Source organism: Centropristis striata, chromosome 17 (assembly GCF_030273125.1).
Source record: "Centropristis striata isolate RG_2023a ecotype Rhode Island chromosome 17, C.striata_1.0, whole genome shotgun sequence".
In the NCBI taxonomy this organism is placed as follows: domain Eukaryota; kingdom Metazoa; phylum Chordata; class Actinopteri; order Perciformes; family Serranidae; genus Centropristis; species Centropristis striata.
In genome coordinates this window covers 17,121,618-17,140,136 of record NC_081533.1, presented here as the reverse complement: position 1 = coordinate 17,140,136, position 18,519 = coordinate 17,121,618, and the positions used below count along the sequence as shown (strand labels likewise).

Sequence of the window (18,519 nt, the reverse complement as noted above, 5' to 3'; positions counted from 1 at the left end):
TCATTTTGTATTAAGAAATAATAGTACCAACTTGTTATATAAAATAGTGAAAGTTACACTTTTTTCTCTTTCCCATTTGTGGCACTGGTGTGGCGCCCCCAATGGACGACGCCCTTAGCATTTGCCTATATGGCCTATGCCATAACATTATTAATGGATGGATTAATGCCAGCTTTATCGTTGGCTGTATCTTGCTGCTTTCAAATGCCTGTTATCGTCCAAAGTTATTGTCTAAGGTGGGCAGTAATGTGAACATTCATGCAGCAAGGAGTAAAATGTAGGAAATGTTAGAAATTGATGCAAAAAGATGTGCCACAGATGCATTGAATTCTTTTCCCCCCAATGCTTTTATTCCACTTTTTCTCCAGCCTTCTACATGAGAGTAATACAGTACATACAGTAGTACACAGTACAAAGATAATTTGGGTTTAAAAGTGCAATCCTACTCAAACATTTCTCAAACATGCTGAGTGTACAAAATACCAGCAACCACCTGCTCTGTGCATGAAGTAAACAGGCGAGTTGAAGCGAAGTCCAAAATCACTTTCGGGAGATGGATGTGCAAAAAAAAAAAAAAAAAAGAAAGACAAGACTTTGCAGCTTGTCATAACAAATCAGTTCAAAAATATTTGTACACTCATCCAAGATAATTGTTATTGGTTTAAGATTTAAGATTGAAAGCAAGTAGATAGAAGATAAAAGTAGATAAAAGTTCCCTCTGGAAAACATTTTTAAAAATCCAGTCAAAGTGATTGATTATTCTGAAACATCGAAGCATTGAAATATCATAAACAAATATATATATTTTAAGAATGGGTACATTTTTTACATTTTTAAACAGAGGTTAAAATAAATAAAATATGAGAATTACTGCATTACACCAAACCAGTAAGCATGCATTACATTGTGAATAATGTTACCATAAGTGACTTTGTTAAGAAGCTCTGTCTTTCTAAAAATAAATGGGGGAAAAAATAGAAAATAAACATGAAGATGTGGAAATATTTCTTGAGCGTTGCATCAATATTTTGTAACCTCTGATCCTTTTCTTTGCTTTGTCTTATCTGTTCTTCTTCTCTTTTTTTTGCTCCCTGCTTTCTTCGGGTGCCTTTCTAGTCTGGTCTTAAATGGATAATAATAATCAAATACATCCTATTATATAGTCATACATATATGAGTCATAATTCATTTAATTGGCTGATAAATATATATTTACTCTACTAAAATTCTGAGGTTTAAGATAACAAATATTGGGTAACACTTTACAATAACCATCATTTATAAATGGTAAACAGATCATTTCTTAATGTTTAATCATCATTTATAAACCGTATATAGGCCATTTAGAATATTAAATACATAATTTATTAATGTTTAACTAACGGCATCATTTATATTGGCAAATAAATGGTATATTAATGTAACTTTATAGTTACTTTACCATTAACAAACAATTAAATTATAATCAATAGTTTATCAATAGTTTAAGTTGCACTCATTTTAACATTTTTAACACCATATTAAGTATTATAATGATTTTTGAAATTATTCATATACCTTTAAGAAATTGGTTTAAAACATTTAACAATTAAATATGTAAAGCACTTTGTAAATGGTTAATAATTGGTTTATAAACCATCTATAAACATCACTTAGTTGTTATTGTAAAGTGTTAGCAAATATTGTTGCTACAGTGGTTGCCAGAATTGATAGGAAATAAGGAAAAATGGTGTGACGGCAGGATATCCGATAGTTATAAAAGTTGCAAACGGAAGCAAAAAAATCCTCTTCGGGGGGAAAAAAAGAGAAGCACATGTTTGCACATAATTACCATAAACGCCCAATGTATCCTATATATGTCACATCACAGATCTTTGTCATTTAGGGGTAGAATTTTCAACTCTGGGTTCTTATGGGTTAAATAAGAGACCTAAAGCCTATAGCTGTTGCTAGAGTAACAAAAGTGCATTGGTCCGAAGCTGAAAATATTCCCCACTTAGCACAGTTTTTTTTTTAAAATCCACTACCCAGCTGTTTTAGAAAATAATCAATTAAAATGAAACTCGATATTTGTGACCCATTTAAATGTATATCACACTTTAAACTGCTGTGTACTTGAACTAGAGGAGAATTTCTGCCTCATACAAACTTCAGAAATCAGCAATGAGAACAAATATTGTTGCTACAGTGGCTGCCAGAAAAGGAAATAAGGAAAAATGGTGTGACGGCAGCCTATCAATTAGTTATAAAAGTTGCAAACTAAGGCAAAAAAATCCTCTTGTGGGGGAAAAAAAAAGAGACGCACATGTTTCCATTTGGCACATTATCGGTGGAATGATTAAACCTTCTGTGCACACAGTCAAGAGATAACTTATCAGACACGACACGAGATAGCGATGAGGAAATGTGGAAAGATTTGAAGGCCGTGAGCCCTTGAATGGCTCACATTCTTCCCTGTGCCATCCGTCATCTGTCACGTCGCGTTGTGTCTGTTCTAAGGCGTCATGATATCAGTAAAACAATGCCAGTAAAATTTTGTTATCAAGCATTTAACTGGCAGTGAGGAGTCTTTTTGGTACTTTTGTTTTCATTTTGAATCACTAAACGTCTCAGAGGGGAGAACTTTTTTGATCCATAGTAATAAAAAAAACAAGCATTTTAGTTGTTTGCACCATAAATGGGTTCAGACAATTACATCATGGATAGCATCAAGTATAAAAAAAGCTAAATTACTCTCTTCTTACATTTTTGCACTTTGCCCCATTGCTCCTATCTTCATCAAAGCAAAATATTTCAAGTGGAGCATAGATTTTCCCCCAACGTTCATGTTCTTGGATATAACTACCTGCTGTGTAAATTCATATAAACATTTAGATATTATCAGCAACATATCGGCACATATAAATATAAAACCGATTTTTAAAAAAAAGCCTGGACCTGAACCTTTTCATAAGGATTGTGGCTGTACACTCATGTAAACACGCTGGTCATTTTCCCGGGACGTCTAGTAGTTCACAGACTCTGAGGGGCCGCGTTGGCAGTGTCCTGCCCTGAAGAGATGACGAGAGAAAAAAAAAAAAGACAGAAAATTCAGTTAGATTAGGTTCAGTTTTCAGGCTCCATGGTAATAGAAGTTGGCAGTAGTTGATTTTTACGTATCTGTATAAATGCCAAACAAATTTATTAAGAGAAAAAACTGTAAAACTGTTCTCAACTGAAAAAAAAATACGGTTCAACTGGTTCATTGGTAAAATTCATTAATTCAAATCAATACAAAATGTTAAAATGTAATCAAGCAATTGTACCTGTCTTGGACTTCTTATGTACTTATTTTTATTTTATTGTTTTTACTTTTATGTTTTATTATCATAAGATTGTGTGTGTTAATTTTGCCCCTTTTTTCTTTTTTTTTCTCTTTTTTTCCCCTTTCTTAATTGGTTGTTAGTGTGGTCTTGTAAAAAAATTTAAAAAGTCAATAAAAGTTTAATCATAAAAAAATGTAATCAAACTTTAATGAAAGATATATTGAAACATTTGTGGCAAAATCGCCAGAAAAACCCATAAAAATCGCATAGGTCATTATTTTTAAAAGGGTGTCAAAACACTGTTAACAGATATAAAAAAATATTTTGTCCAATTATAAACAAATAATGGATATCCACTGCCACACATTGTAATAACTATTAACTTTCTCACACACTCCATTCACTCAACTACAAATGTAGAATATGAAGTCGTCTGCATAAAGGCAAACAATTTTAACAGAAATAAGCAATAAAATCTCCAATTATGAACTAATAATGGATAAATATATACTTGGTGTCTGAAACTTCCCATAAACTCAACACATCTAAACAAATTATGATTAAAATAACTTCCTTAGGGCCACATACACATATTTTACATAGATTTTCAGACAAATTTGTATAAAATTATTTGAAATTAGTGACCCAAATTGCCGAAGTGTTGAGTTTAGCATTATAGAAGTTTTATATATGTCATATATTATAATACCTCCTAATTTCATCGCACACTCCAGATACTCCCATATATTTAGAGTTAAAATAATTAGCTTACTAGACTATCAACTTGTGCTGTGTATGTCAGTATTTCTAAACACATTTATAATAAAGCAGTTTTATTAATACAAATTTCTGTGTCTAAAACGGAATGAAATTACGTTTTTGTTAAAATAATTAAGCTAACTAAACCTACTGAAACTTTCTCCATAACAAAACACGTTAGCTAGTATTCTGACATGCTAATCTTGCTAGCGGCACTAGCATCAATGTGTGGTAGGCTACAGGTACCATGGAGACCATTAACTTTCAAAAATGTTATATTTTGTGCACTTAACACACTGCAGTAGAGCTGCAACAATTATTCAATTAATCGAACAATAATTATCAAATGAATCGTCAACTTTTTTGATAATCAAATAATTGGTTTGAGCAGTTTTTTAAAGACAATAAGGCCAAATTCTCTGATTTTAGCTTCTTCCATGTGAATATTTCTGGTTTCTTTATTCCTTTATGACAAAACAAGATAAAACAAGAGCTTTGAGGACGTCATCTTGTGGTTTGGGAAACACTGATTGATATTTTTCAACATTTTATTGACCAAACAACTAATCGATTAATTGTTTAAATAATCAACAGATTAATCAATAATGAAAATAATCGTTAGTTGCAGCCATACACTGCTGTAGGTGATGGTAGTTAATCTGACTATGAAACACAATAAATTAAATTATATATTGTATAAAAAATAATCGGATTAACACTGACAGCAACCTAAATTAGCATTTTTTATGTATCTTCTTACAACTAATTTTACCTCTACTTTAATGAAATCCCCTCAAACTTTTACTTTAGTTCGGTGTTTTGTACTTTCATTTACCTGCAGAGTCCTGTTGAACACTCATAGTTGTTTTGGCAGTAAGCTCCTAATGGTTTACTGTTCATGATCCTCCACAGCGGGGTCATTCGAGCTATCCTCCTCGCTGTGTGGACACTTGTATCGGCCTTCACTTCTGAGTTGACCTGTTGGACCAGCGGAGCTGCACACACCTGGACCACGATACAAAAACAGATAAACACACAGAAATATTCATTAAAAAACTAGGTTTATCCCAAAGACTGACTACAAAAATGTATATTTATATTCCCAAATACGAGTATTAATCAGATATCTCAAGTATCTCTTTCTTAGTTCTTGTTTGTCTCAGTTGCTTGCTTGTTTGTTAAGTTTAATTATTTTTATTAATTCTATGTTATTTATGTAATTGTATAAAAAAATGTTCAATGGAATTAAAAAGGAGTAATTGTGTTCAGGAAGATGAAGGACATGTTGCATTAAAGTAATTTTAAAAAAAGAGAAACCAAAAATTGAAGCAATTCTTGTTTGTAATTCTAATACACAAAGTGACAGCTGATTTGTAGGCTATTCATTTTATTCATAAATTATTGTGTTTTTAGTGTTCTGCCTACATTAAGATGCACACAATGTCAGCTATCCAACGTCATTGTAAAACATGCAACTAAGCAATACAAATCTATACCAACCCTTTAAATAAGAATCTTTTCATACATTTAGTACTAATAGGTATATAACTTTTTTTTTAATATTAGGTATATAACAACAATTTATTAGATTTAGCAACAGAGCTTTCTACCACATGTGACATGCTGAGGTCAAAAGTGAATTTTAAATAAAATAAGAGCATTTAATCTGTTATGAGACTGTAATTGTACTTTAATATATCATTAGTAGCTTATATTTTTACATTGCAATAGTACAACTGTAGAAGTTAGTTTTTCTTATTTTTTGCCTATGTCTAAGGCAACATTTGTCTATGCCTAACATTTAATCCCAATAAAACTCTACTTGATTTGAATTTTCTTAGTTGTCAGGTCCTATTTCCCCTTGTACGTTCATATGGATCAATCTAATTAATAGTTTTTACAATGCACAGCGTGTTTCTAACACTTAAATTGCTCTTTAAGAATAATAAATTCCTGTTCGTGCACACTAGAGAGAAGAAAAGCCCACTTTTAACTAAAAACCTGGTGAAAAATCCATCTTTTCATCAAAGACCGTGCACATATATCCGTATTTCATAAAGTCAGGACAATGCACTCACCTGCTGAGTCAGCATTAGCAGCACAACGCACAGTGCGACTGCTACTTTCCTTTGGATGAAGAAGCCTTTCTCCTGCATCTTTACACAGTTCAACAATCTCAGTTGTTTGCCCGTAACGCTGAGGCTCTCCAAAAGCTGGGTTCCCTGATTTCTGAGCTCTCAACTCAACCAGCTCAGTCAACTTTCCTTGAGTCTGGAGCTTGATGAGTGCAGCAGGTTTTCATGAGTGGCAGTCTCTTCAAGTCAGCCTGAACTCAGCTGTGGCACCAGGAAAGAAGGCTGGGCTCTGCTTTATACAGACAGGCCACGATCCCAGGAGAGAGGAAGCAAGAGGGAGGGAGAAAAGAGAAAAGAGTCACAGTCCATGCTGTGTCGTCCACCCCTCTCTCTCCCTCTTTATCTCTCCTTTCTGGTCCAAATGTGACATTATGTGTTTGCAGAAAAACCAGCCATTTCCCAAAATGAGGCCACCCAGCACATTCTTTATTTGCTGTCTTGCTCTCTGCCTCTTCTTCTTCTTCTTTGTCTTGAACACGCTACACGTCCTGATAACGTGAGCACCGGTGGACCAGACACCACACACGTGATTGTCACATACATGTATGGAAACACAGCTGGGTAGAAAAGGTTTTTAAGAGGTCGGATCGTGTGTGTGTCAATGCCACAGTGTGTGTGAATGAACTCGCAGGAAGATAAGGATTTGTCAATCTGCAGAGTCTGAGTGCTGCAGGATACCTTTGACTGACCTGACGCAATCTTACAGTCCCACTTATACAACCATAATGGGAAATAAGGAGGCAGCCGGTTTGGTTTACATAAGCTGGTACACAAGACTCCAGCACGTGACTCATTTGTGTGAAGAAATTACTGAAGACGGGGAAATCATATCTCCAGATTTGTTTCTTTGTTCAATTCTTGTTGTCAGGCCGGGCTCAAGTCAGGACTTAAAAGTTTCTTTATTCATAGAAAGCAGCAGGGTAAGTCCCCACAGAGTGAAAGAAAAGGGCTAGGCTAAACACCTGAGTAAAACCAAAGAAAAGTCGCTCCAAAGGACATTGAGCCTATCTACGCTAAAAACTAAATATAAAAATCCTAATCTAAGATAAGTGGGAAAAAGTAACTAAACTCTCGAAGGGAAAACTATTAAATTATAACACCTACAAACAAAAAGCGCTCCAAAAGGGAGGAACAAAACCTGATTCTATAAAAAACTGGATCAGGACTAAAGGGGGGAAAATAATAACGAACACAAAATCGCTCCAAAAGGAAGAAAAAACAAAACGGCTGACTCAAAAAACTTTAGAACTAAGACCTGCGCTAAACTTATAAATTACAAAGAAAAATCACTCTTGCAAGGAATCCAAAAGGGCGAAAACAAGACAAGCTGTGGCAAGAAGGAGATAACTGTCTGGTATAGTGACGGGGTCAAACATACTGGCTCAAGACAAGGGAAAACACAGACTATTGGAACACATGGAGGCATTGTGGCTGGGGAGAGGGGCACCTGGAATGCCCCACTTATCCTGCTGCCCCCGCGACCCGGCCCCGGAGAAGCGGTTGAGAATGGAAGCAGAAAATGCATCATAATAACACAAATAGCTGCTGTTATTCATACGCCATTTGGTTGATTCCAGGCTGATCATGCGAATACTGAAAATGGCTATCAATATTGATATCAATATTTATCACATCACTTGTTAAAAAGCATCTAGGTTGTTTCCACATTGCCACTAAATGGATAGTTTGGTATTTTAGCGTAGCTTACTTTCTGAGCTCCGGTTTCCGGTTCCGATCGTAGAATAAATAGTTCCAGTGAGCTGGAAAGGTCACAAAACTAAAAGGTTTTACCCCACAAAACTACATGTACACTAAAAGATCACCCAATCCGCCACAACACGATGGTCTTTGTGCATATCGGAAACCAACTTCACTTGACAGTACTTTGTTTCTTGAAAAAGCCAGTAAACACAATGAAAAGCTTTGCATCCACTGCACAACTGGTAATTATTTCATACAACTTAATGTCCAAAATCCTGAACTATCCCTTTTAAGCTCATGACTCTGGAAAGAATCATGAGATATTGGAGGATATTACATACGGCCAGAATGTGTAAAAAAAAAACATACGCACCCGGGGGAGGGGGGTAATATTTTGAGAAATACATTTACGTGATTAAAGTGGCAAATCTACGAGAAAACAGTTGCTTTTTTCCCCCTTTTTCCTCGTAAATCTGTGACTTTTTTCCACACAGATTTGCCACTTTAAATCTCTTAAATCTACAACTTTTTTTCTTGTAGATTTGCCACTTTAATCTAGTAAATTTGCAACTTTTTTCTCAAAATATTCTCAAATTTGTGTCCAGCACACAAACAGACTCATACCTACTGTGTCGGGCATATTGTGTTGAGTGAACTTGGAGTGGGTAATAAAAACCTCCAGCTTGTGTGCACGTGGCCGGTTTTCTTTGACTGGGTTAGTAAGACAAAGGTGAAACTGTCAACTATGTTTCAGGACATGTCTTTAAAAAAAACAAAAAAACAACAACTATATTCCCAACTGGACAGTAATTCAATTTTTAACAGCATTTCAGTTTGGCTTCATGAGTTAAAAGTTCATTAAACGTGCATTCCTATGAGACATACATTATTTATATTATATTTAGATCCGAACATCTCTTATGGCAACCAGAAAAACAGTAATGTTTTTCAAGGGTAATTCAGTTCAGCCTGGAAGAGACAAGGATGTTTTAGTCCTGGCCAAAACAGAGAGGCTGGATGTTACGTTAGAAGTAGGTTTAAACCCTGAAATGAAAGAAAAAGAAAAGAAGAGTACATTTGATTAAATCAAGAAAAGCAGAGGATCACAGATAGATGGAATGGAAAATTTGTGTGCAGATTCCTGTAAGTTTGTTCATCATGGCCTCAAGAGGAGCTTGAGACTGACAGGAATCCCACAGAACATCTGCATCATATATTATCACCAGGCATGACTCATCACATTGTGCCTGACAGGCCGAGCAGCTGCAGAGTTGAAACTGCAGAGATAGTGGAAGGCTTTAGAGAAGAAGACTAAAAAAAATTAGTTTTTTTTTTCCATGCGTGTGGTGCTGTGTTTAATGCAGGACACATGCAGGGAGTTGGACTTCATCTGGTTTAAATATCTGAAGGGACAAACATGAAAGAAGTTGGCGTGCACCTGTCAATCATATCAATAATGCAACTAAAAACTGATTTTAAAGATTTTTTTGCAGAGCATATAAAAATGTAGACTAACGAAACTGTTGACATAGATTTTGATAATGCATGAAGTCAACTATCATATAACATTATTTGTGAAATAATGCAAAAATAATGCTATTCTCACCCGGACAATGCGAAAATGCAGAAAACTTGCATGCAAATGTATCCGTTTTGTTGTGGTGCACTCGACTGCACACAACACAAACCTCTACAGACAGAAGCTACAGTAAATGGCTTTATATTGTCAATATCTGTGATACGATGAAGATGCTAATGTAGCTGATATGCACTTGCTTACATGATATGTTTGTCACTGAAGCTAATATTACTTACTTGTCCAACAGGAAGAAGATCAGCTTGGTGTCTATCTGCAACTCAAGTCATTTGGTCATTTAAGTCCCAAATCTTTATTTTTGGACAAATCAAATCACAGGTTGTGTAAAGTCATGTCGCAACATAAAAGTGAGAGTGACTTTTTTGTTAGCAAGAAGCTTAAGCATTAACTAGCTCTAATGCTAGCACATTAGTTAACATTATTCAACAAATTTATTAACAGTGTCGCACTTAGATATAAAATGAGCTTCTTCAGTTTTTCACAATTTGCTGTGTACATATTGTTCATAGTATTTACTGTTCTTTTTGTGTGTTTAAAAAAAAAAAAGTTCTCATTTTGATAATCACCTTTGTGTCTTAGATAACCAATAGCGACCTTAGCTAGTCACTTGGTACAGCACCAACGTTAGCCTGATTTTCATAGCTTAGCTAACGTTATGTCGCTCTGGCTCAGCATCAGAGCTAAACTCTGTAGAGCTAAATACTCCTCATAAACCTGATGGTGCTTTTCTTCATTTGAGTAGCCAGCTAGGCTAACGGCAGTATTTTAAGACACAGAGGTGACTATAAAAAGTCAAATCAAAAATGTTAAAAATACATTAAATTAAACAAACTGTAAATACTAAGTGTATAAAGCTAACTGAAACGTAAAATAACTAACATAAGGATAAAAAGCTGTCATGTGATGACTGGACAAGAAGTAAAGTGACGTGCAGTTTGTAAAACTGAAATACATCACACTCTATTGTGCAAGTGTTGAATCAAGTCCAAATTACAATGACTCAAGAACACGTCACTACTTTTATTTCACTCGCCAACAAAAATAAGCCACTCCCAGATTGCCTGGAGGCCTCTTGCTCAGTCACTCTCTCCCTTTCTCTGCTTCCCCTAAAAAATGATAGCCAGGTAAAACTGTAAGGTTAACTCTATGGAGTCTTGGGCTATTTTGTCCATTTTTGAAAACCTTTTCATGTCTTTTTTGTGTCTGTTGTTGTGTCTATTTTGTGTCTTTTTTGGTAATTTTGAGTCTTTTTTTTTGTCATTTTGTGTCTTCTGTGTCTTTTTTGGTCATTTTGTGTCTTTTTTCTAGTCATTTTGTGTCTTTTTTGGTCATTTTGTGTCTTTTTTTGACGTCATGAAGAAGTTGTGGACTCCAGAGGGTTAAGTAAAGTTTTGCATGCTATCCAGGACATTTACTTAAAGTGTGTCTACAGTGTTGTATTTGTACATGAGCTTGAACAGTTTTCTATTGTAACATGTGTTTCATTGTTCCCTGTGGGGAAAGGTTTTTTATTGTTGGCACAGTCCACCTGGGTGGGCAGGAATACAGTATGATGCTGAAAGGTTGAGGTTGACGGTGCAGCCTTTATGGGCGGACGGTGCCAGTTTCATTTCTCGTCTAGTCAGTCGACGAGGGGGAAAAACCCAGTCTGATCAGCCAATGATGACGTGAACTTCAAACTTTGATTTTCCTGGAGTAGGAGGAACAAATCCTACTAGACAAATGGATCGAAGGGAGGTTGCAGACATGGCCAGATTTGACCTGTGTTCAGTCCTCATGTGGACTCAGCAGGATGATGTTAGCAGAAATTTGGTTACCTTGAAAGGCCTATAAATAAATATGGACAGGCCTTGAATGAAAGCCAGTAATTCTCTGATAGTGAATGTGGAGACAGTTCATCTCTGGCAGCATTCATCTCTTATCTCTTGTCTCTTAACCCTCTGGAGTCCATGAAAGCGCCAGAGCAAGACTTCTTCATGACGTCATAGCGTAAAAACCAAGCAGCATGTTTCCCTGCTGTCAGCTGAACTCTAAAGTTTTGGCTTTTACAGTTGTTTCCATGTCCAATTTAATGCATTAACCCTCTTTTAACAAAGGTAAAAAAAACAAAAAAACACCTCGAAGGGTATTAACATGATTTTTTTTATTTTTTTGCAGAGATTTTTCTAATTTAGCTTTGTGCATTTAGCATTTGTAATGCAATCTTTTGTAGGGTTTTTTGTAATTTCTTTGTGTTTTTTTATGTGTGTTTTTTGTAATTTCTGTGTGTTTTTTGTATTTTTATTATGTTTTTGGTGTGTTTTGAGTGTGTTTTACATGTGTTTTTTGTAATTTTTTTGTGTTCAAAATGTTGATCCAGTAAGTCAAAATGAAAAAATAATCAGGTCATATAGGTGAGGTTGTGCTGAAAACAATGATACTAACACGTAATGGTAAAGATTTTTAAGTGGTTTATACAGGCAGAATGAAAAGAAGTCCAAAACCGACAAAATAGCTCCAAACTCCAAAGGGTTAAGTAATGTGAATGCGTAGACTTCTAAGGATTAAAAGGTTATTTAGAATATAGAAAAAACATAAAGTTTTATAGTTATCTAGGAAGTGAAGCATATTTAATGGACAATCTAATTTTTGAGACAATAATCACGCATTTAAGTCCTACATTTCTAAATGTATGCATTTAGTAGTGGATAGGACTATATGTTAAACAATTAGTATTCCAAGTATTCTGAATTTCTGCCATTTATCTTTTTTTTCTGAGGCTGTAGCAGGCTCAATTTCTGTAGGACATACTGATAAATGCATCGTAATAACACAAATAGCTGCTGTTATTCATACGCCATTTAGTTGATTCTAGGCTGATCATGCAAATACTGAAAATGGCTATCAATATTGAGTTTATCACATCTTGTTAAAAGCCTCTAGGTTGTTTCCACATTGCAACTAAATGGATAGTTTGGTTTGAATCCACTACACAAGTGTCAAGTATTTCATACAACTTAAACCTCTGAAGTCCAGGAGATTTTGGTTCAAATTTGTCAACTTCCTCTGCATTAATTTCTGTCTCTGTTTAGCATCTTTCAGTCTGTCCTTACATCACATGCATGGCTCCTTTTTCTCCACACAAACTTGGCTATCAGTCAGATTTTTAATTTTATTTTAATTAACAAAGTCTAAAGCTGCCAGGAACCCAAAATACAAACAAAAGACACAGGTGTCTATGGAAATGAACTTTTAAAAAAAACATTTATACACAAAAAAACAGCAGAAAAATAAATAAATAATAAAACTACAAAACAGTCTATTTGCATGTAAATTAAAAATAGTTATAGTTTTCATTGTAGAAAGAAAATTCACATTTTAAAAATGGTCTAGAAACATAAATGTCACACTGTGAAAGCTCCTATGATTGAACTTTAACTGGCTTTCTCAGCTTGTCTACATATCATATATAAATAAAGTTATTGCTCTAAATAAAACATGTGTATTTTCAATAAATAGATGTACTCCAGAGGGTTAATGTCCAAAATCCTGAACTATCCCTTTTAAGCTCATGACTCTGGAAACGGGACCAACCAAGGAGCATTTGAATGCACCATTGGTATTGTTAAATTTTAGACTTTCTAAACTATCTTTAAAGAAATCTATGTACTGAAAGCTGTTGCATTTACACTGTAAAAAAAAAATCAGTTTAATTCATGGTAAAATTCCGGCAGCTGTGGTTGCCAGAACATCCCCGTAAAAAATACAGTGAGCGTATGTAAATGTAAATATCAGCAAAAACTGTAATTTATACAGAATAATCCCATTACTTTTAGGATAATTGTTTCATCATGGTATTTCTCCATTAACTTACATGAAAATTTTATATTTTTACAGCAAAACTGTGTGTTTTCTATAGTTTATGGCGGTAGAATTTAAAGTTTTATACTATTGTTTGATTTACAGTAATTAAAAGTATCTACTACGGTGATGTACAATGTTTAATTTTACAACCTATTTCTGATGCAATTTGACAGTTTTTTACTGTAATTTAAACAAAAAATTTTTACAGTGTACAATACAGAACGCAGTGGAACCTTCTTGTGCATTTTTTCACATTTTTATTGAAGTATTTGAAGATATACTGAAGATACTGGCTGAAATTGAAGATTTTCAATGAAGATTTAAGGAATCCATTGATGCCAAGCATGTCAGGATATCATGTCGGGAAGTTGATGAGAAAACACTCCAAATTTAGTCTATTTTTTGATGTTTCACGGTGATTTTCAAAGCAGTCATGTGACCTCTGACGTCATGATCTCTGAATGAAAATAGGCCCTCTGGGTCCCCACAAGTCTCCTCTTTACGTGACACACAGCAGCAGTGTGCGATTGTCTGCTTGACTCATTTAATCACCTATCACACACTCACTCTCTTCCTCCACTCCAGATCCAGTAATAGAGCTCAGAAGCTGTTTTTTCCTGCAACAACTGACCTTTATGGCTCTCTGTCTAATGTAATTAGTAACAGGACACTTGTTCCCTTCACAACACATCCTCATGTGTGGTGTTTTACGGGAATCAGTCTCGCTAAAGTGCGTTTCTGTGAGCGTGTTATTTTTGAACATCTGTCATAGGAGATTAAAGCAAGAAGGACACACTCAGACATGAAACCCCTTGAGGAAATCATCAGGGAGGTCCCGTAAAATGCAGGATTTCCAGTCACTCTATAAACAAAAAGTTACGGTAACACAGATCAGCACCGTAGATCCTCAGGCAAAGTGAGAATTATAAACATGACTGTGCTACAATTAAGCATTTCTTATAAATCTGCTAATAAAATACAGTTTTACTGCAAAGTAAGCACTTTTTTTGTCTTTTATGTAACCTGGTTTTAACACACAAATGCCTTGTTATTTTACTTTCTTTACTTTCTTTACTATCTTTTTTTAAATGTTTTTTTTTACTTTAAAAAAGCTGCAGCTTAATTGAAATGCCTCAATTTATATTTTATAGAAATATAAATATAAGATTGTATTTTTATTATTTTATTTTTTATATTTATTTTTTTCATTTATTTATTTGTTATTTGTTATTTTTTTATTTTATTATTTAGTTATTTTATTTTATTTTTTATTTTTATTTATTTTCGTATTTAAGCTCTGAACAAAATTGAAGAAAGACTTATTTACACCTTTCAGTTTAGATGGCCAGCAGGAATTAAATAAAACTGTATTTAAAAAAAAAAAAATTCACTAAATACTTCAATAATATGACCCTATTTTACACTAGATATTTCATTTAATGATCTAGCTCAAAAGAAGCCAAAAGTCCAAAGCTGTGTTGACTTTATTTTAACCTCAAAATGTGTGTGTGTGTGTGTGTGTGTGTGTGTGTGTGTGTGTGTAGCGAAAATCGCATAAAGTTACCTGTGTGTGTGTGTGCGCGCGCATGTTTGAAGCATGTGTATGCATGTGTGAAGAGTGTGAGCACTTACACGCATGTGTGTGTGTGTGTGTATCTGTAACTGTAATCACATCAAAGATCAAAGGCAATCAGAGCAAAGCAATCAACAGAAATAACTGACACCTGTGACAGCAGCCGGTGGACAGAGGTCCAGAGTTGGACTGGAATTTCTGGCCTCGAACAGAAAGCATTTTTGGCAAAACCATAATACCTATCATTGATCCGACTTCACTTTGAGCGTCCTGAGTTCTTCCTGAACGTCTACATATGTTTTTTGTGAAGAAAAATTAAAAAATAGCTTAGTTAGAGCGATCTAAAAAAACTGTTAAATCTCAGACAGCTCAGAAATCTTCCTGCGTTTTTAATATGGGAGCCAATGAGGCTGTTGGTGCGTGTTGGTGGATCATCTCTGCGTCTTACACCCAAACTATAACTCTGACAGCTTTACCAGAGGATTGTGAGTGAGAAGACAAATTTTCCTACGTTTCTATGTAAAAATAATTTCTGTAGAGTGGAATTTGCGGCCTGGAGCACAGTTTTCAAATTTATTTTTTGACAGTTTTACCTCTCCCTCTACACTCTGAGCTATAACATCACACACTCTGACACGAACATTCCGTGCAATACACACCCATTATAATCTCAGAATGTCTCCAAAAATGATCATGGTCATTGAACAGGGACTGATAAAAAACTATATGACCTATCAAAAACATAGATTAATACACCGATACACAAGACTTGTGTCTACTGTTTAAAGTTTAAATGGAGTCTCTCTGTGAAATTATGCCGGAGAAGTAGATGTTTAAAAATCTCCAATGATTGTTCTTTTTCGCTCATTTTTTGTCGGCCGTCCCATTCATTTCAAAGCAAAATTTTGAGCAGTTTTTTGCGACTTACGTCGCAAAAAATTCGTATTCTGTAGAGAAAAGTAATAGCACACCAATCCCGATCAAACCGCACGTTTTGATATATAATTTGTCCTGCAACTCTTTAAGTTGTAGGACTAGTAGCGGGACGAAATGCGTCCGGAAGAGGAAGAAGAAAAAATCCACAGTATAACAGTAGTGCAGCACTGGTCCCTACAGCTATTGCTGTATGGGACCAGTGCTCGGTGCGATTGCCCCGAGGCCCTAATGGCACTTAAAAAAGCTGACAAAAAGATTTACACTGTTGCTCATAAAGTTGGAATAAAATACTGTTTTACCTCTTTCCATGAAATTATTGTGACAATGTGATTTATTCTTGACACATAAAGGGTATATCTTTTCAAAACTTTATTAATGAATCTCTTCCAAAGTGATGACTGATCTATTTAACCCTCCTCATGACGTCACGACGTAAAAACTTCAGCAGCAAGGAGCCCTGCTGTCAGCTGAACTCTGAGTTTTGGCTTTTCCACAAGTTTCCTTGTCCAATTTAATGCATCAACTCTTTTTCAGCAAAGATAAAAAACAGTAAAGTATTGCAACATGATTTTACTTTTTTTGCAGAGATTTTTCTAATTTTGCAGTGTGCATTCAGCATTTTTAATGCAATCTTTTGTGTTTATTTTTTTTTTGTAATTTCTTTCTGTGTTTTTATGAGTATTTTTTTAAAAATGTGTTTTAATGTGTATTTTTTGTAAACAACTTTTGTGTTTTTTTTTGTAATTTCTTTGTGGTTTTATCTGTGTTTTTTGTAAAAAATTTTGTGTTTTTTTATGTGTGTTTCTTGTAATTTTTGTGTTTTTTGTATTTTTATTATGTTTTTGCTGTGTTTTGAGTGTGTTTGTATGTGTTTTTTGTAATTTTGTGTGTGTTTTTGGTTTGTTTTTCATGTTTTATGTGTTTTACATGTGTTTTTGTAATGTTTTTGTGTTCAAAATGTTGATCCAGTAAGTCAAAATGAAAATAATAACCAGGTCATATAGGTGAGGTTGTGCTGAAAACAATACCAAAACGTCATGGTAAATCTCTATCTAGCCATTTTCCAAGGTTTTCTTAATACTGATTTTGATTTAAAACCATAGAAAATGCCTAGATATCAGCTCTTTTTATTAATTAATTAAACTCTTATGAGCTATTTTTGTTGTTATCATTATATATGTCCTAACAAATGTACCTTTAGTTGTACCAGGAATTATAATGAACAAGAAATTGTGGATTATGGATGGATATTGGCCAATAATATCTGTCAGACTCAGACTTTGTACTTCTAATATAATTTTCCCTTCTGTCAGATGTCTTGCTGTGCAAATTTTTTTTTTCTTTTTTTTTTGTAAATTTTATTTATGTAAAGTTTTGGATATATACAGACACATACAGTACAAGAAACATAGAAAAAAAACCAACAGAGAAAAAAATAAATAAAATAAAAGTAAACAAACAGATAAAACAAAACAGAAGCAACAGACAGCCAGCCACCACTTACTCGTTAATGTAAAAAGAAAATGTGCACAAAAACATGTCGGTCCAACAAAATGCTGTGCAAATTTTTAAGGAAATGAATTTATTTTTACATGTATGAACATTTTGGAGCCTGAAGACACTCCTGTGATCAGACAGAAAGAAAAAAAGTTTCATGCACAATAGATTAGAACAAACATGTGGCGTTGTCCTCTTTTTTTCTGTGTCAAGAAGTTATTCATTGAACCTTCTGACCTTCTCTGCTGGCCGAGACAATATCAGTTATCTGCTTGGATTGTTTGTGTCCAGTTTGACTTTGTTGTTTCTGTGTAAATCACACTTGACCTCCTTCAAAAGCTCCTCCTGATAACGAGGTCAGGAGATATAAGAGGCAAACACACATCTTTCCAAAGCACTTTAAGACTTATTTTAAATTTAATTCTCAGATTCACTCTTATTCAACACGTCAATCTTTAGATCTTCATCCTCCAAGATTTCTGACATGCAGAGGTCAATTTGTTGTTCAATTTAGGGACTAAATTATGGATAAAAACCTTTTCCCATCTGGCAAAGGACTCCAGCTCTGTAAAATGCTTCAAAAGATGTCTGAAAGCTCATTTAACTGCTGTTTTGAAATTCTAGTTCACACACAAATATACTTTTTTAACATGTTCATTTTTGTTTTTAATTGTTTTTGTTATTGTCATTATAATTTGTTGATGTTATACCTTTGTTTTTTCTATTATCAGTTTATAACTTTCTAATGAAATTTTAGGTGGAGGCTTTAAATAAGCCCATCTGGGTTTTCTGCCTCTCCCTGCACTTTACATTATATGTTGTCTTTGTCATTTTATGTAATTCTAACTGTGCAAATAAAATAAAACCTAAACCTAAAACCTAAATCTCTGCATGCAAACACGCACATAAAGACACAATGAACATAAGAAACAAACCAGGTTTCATTGTTGGATTCAGAGTTTGTGTCTCCTTGTTAGTTTGCAGCGCCACCTGCTGGACTTCATGCATACATGCACTTTTCTGGTTTGTATATTGAAAAAATCTTTTAACCCTCTATGGTATGGTGTTGCCCTCAGGCAACATACCCATTTTTGGCCTGTGAAATGTATACAATGCATCTTTTTGAGTGATGCAATAAGGGAAGAGTATAGGGAACCAATAGCCATGTTTTAA

The 18,519-nt window shown here is 34.4% G+C and overlaps 1 protein-coding gene across 1 annotated transcript; it reads right to left on the bottom strand.

Annotated features, from left to right (window-relative positions):
* Window positions 1-328: 328 nt before the first annotated feature.
* Window positions 329-6,666, bottom strand: leap2 (liver-expressed antimicrobial peptide 2). Its single transcript, XM_059355277.1, has 3 exons — window positions 6,143-6,666; window positions 4,900-5,069; window positions 329-3,050 (listed from the first exon to the last, which is right to left on the bottom strand). Exons 1-3 carry the CDS (start codon window positions 6,218-6,220, stop codon window positions 3,005-3,007), a joined length of 294 nt encoding a protein of 97 aa, XP_059211260.1. The 5' UTR covers window positions 6,221-6,666; the 3' UTR covers window positions 329-3,004.
* Between the last annotated feature and the right edge of the window lie 11,853 nt (window positions 6,667-18,519).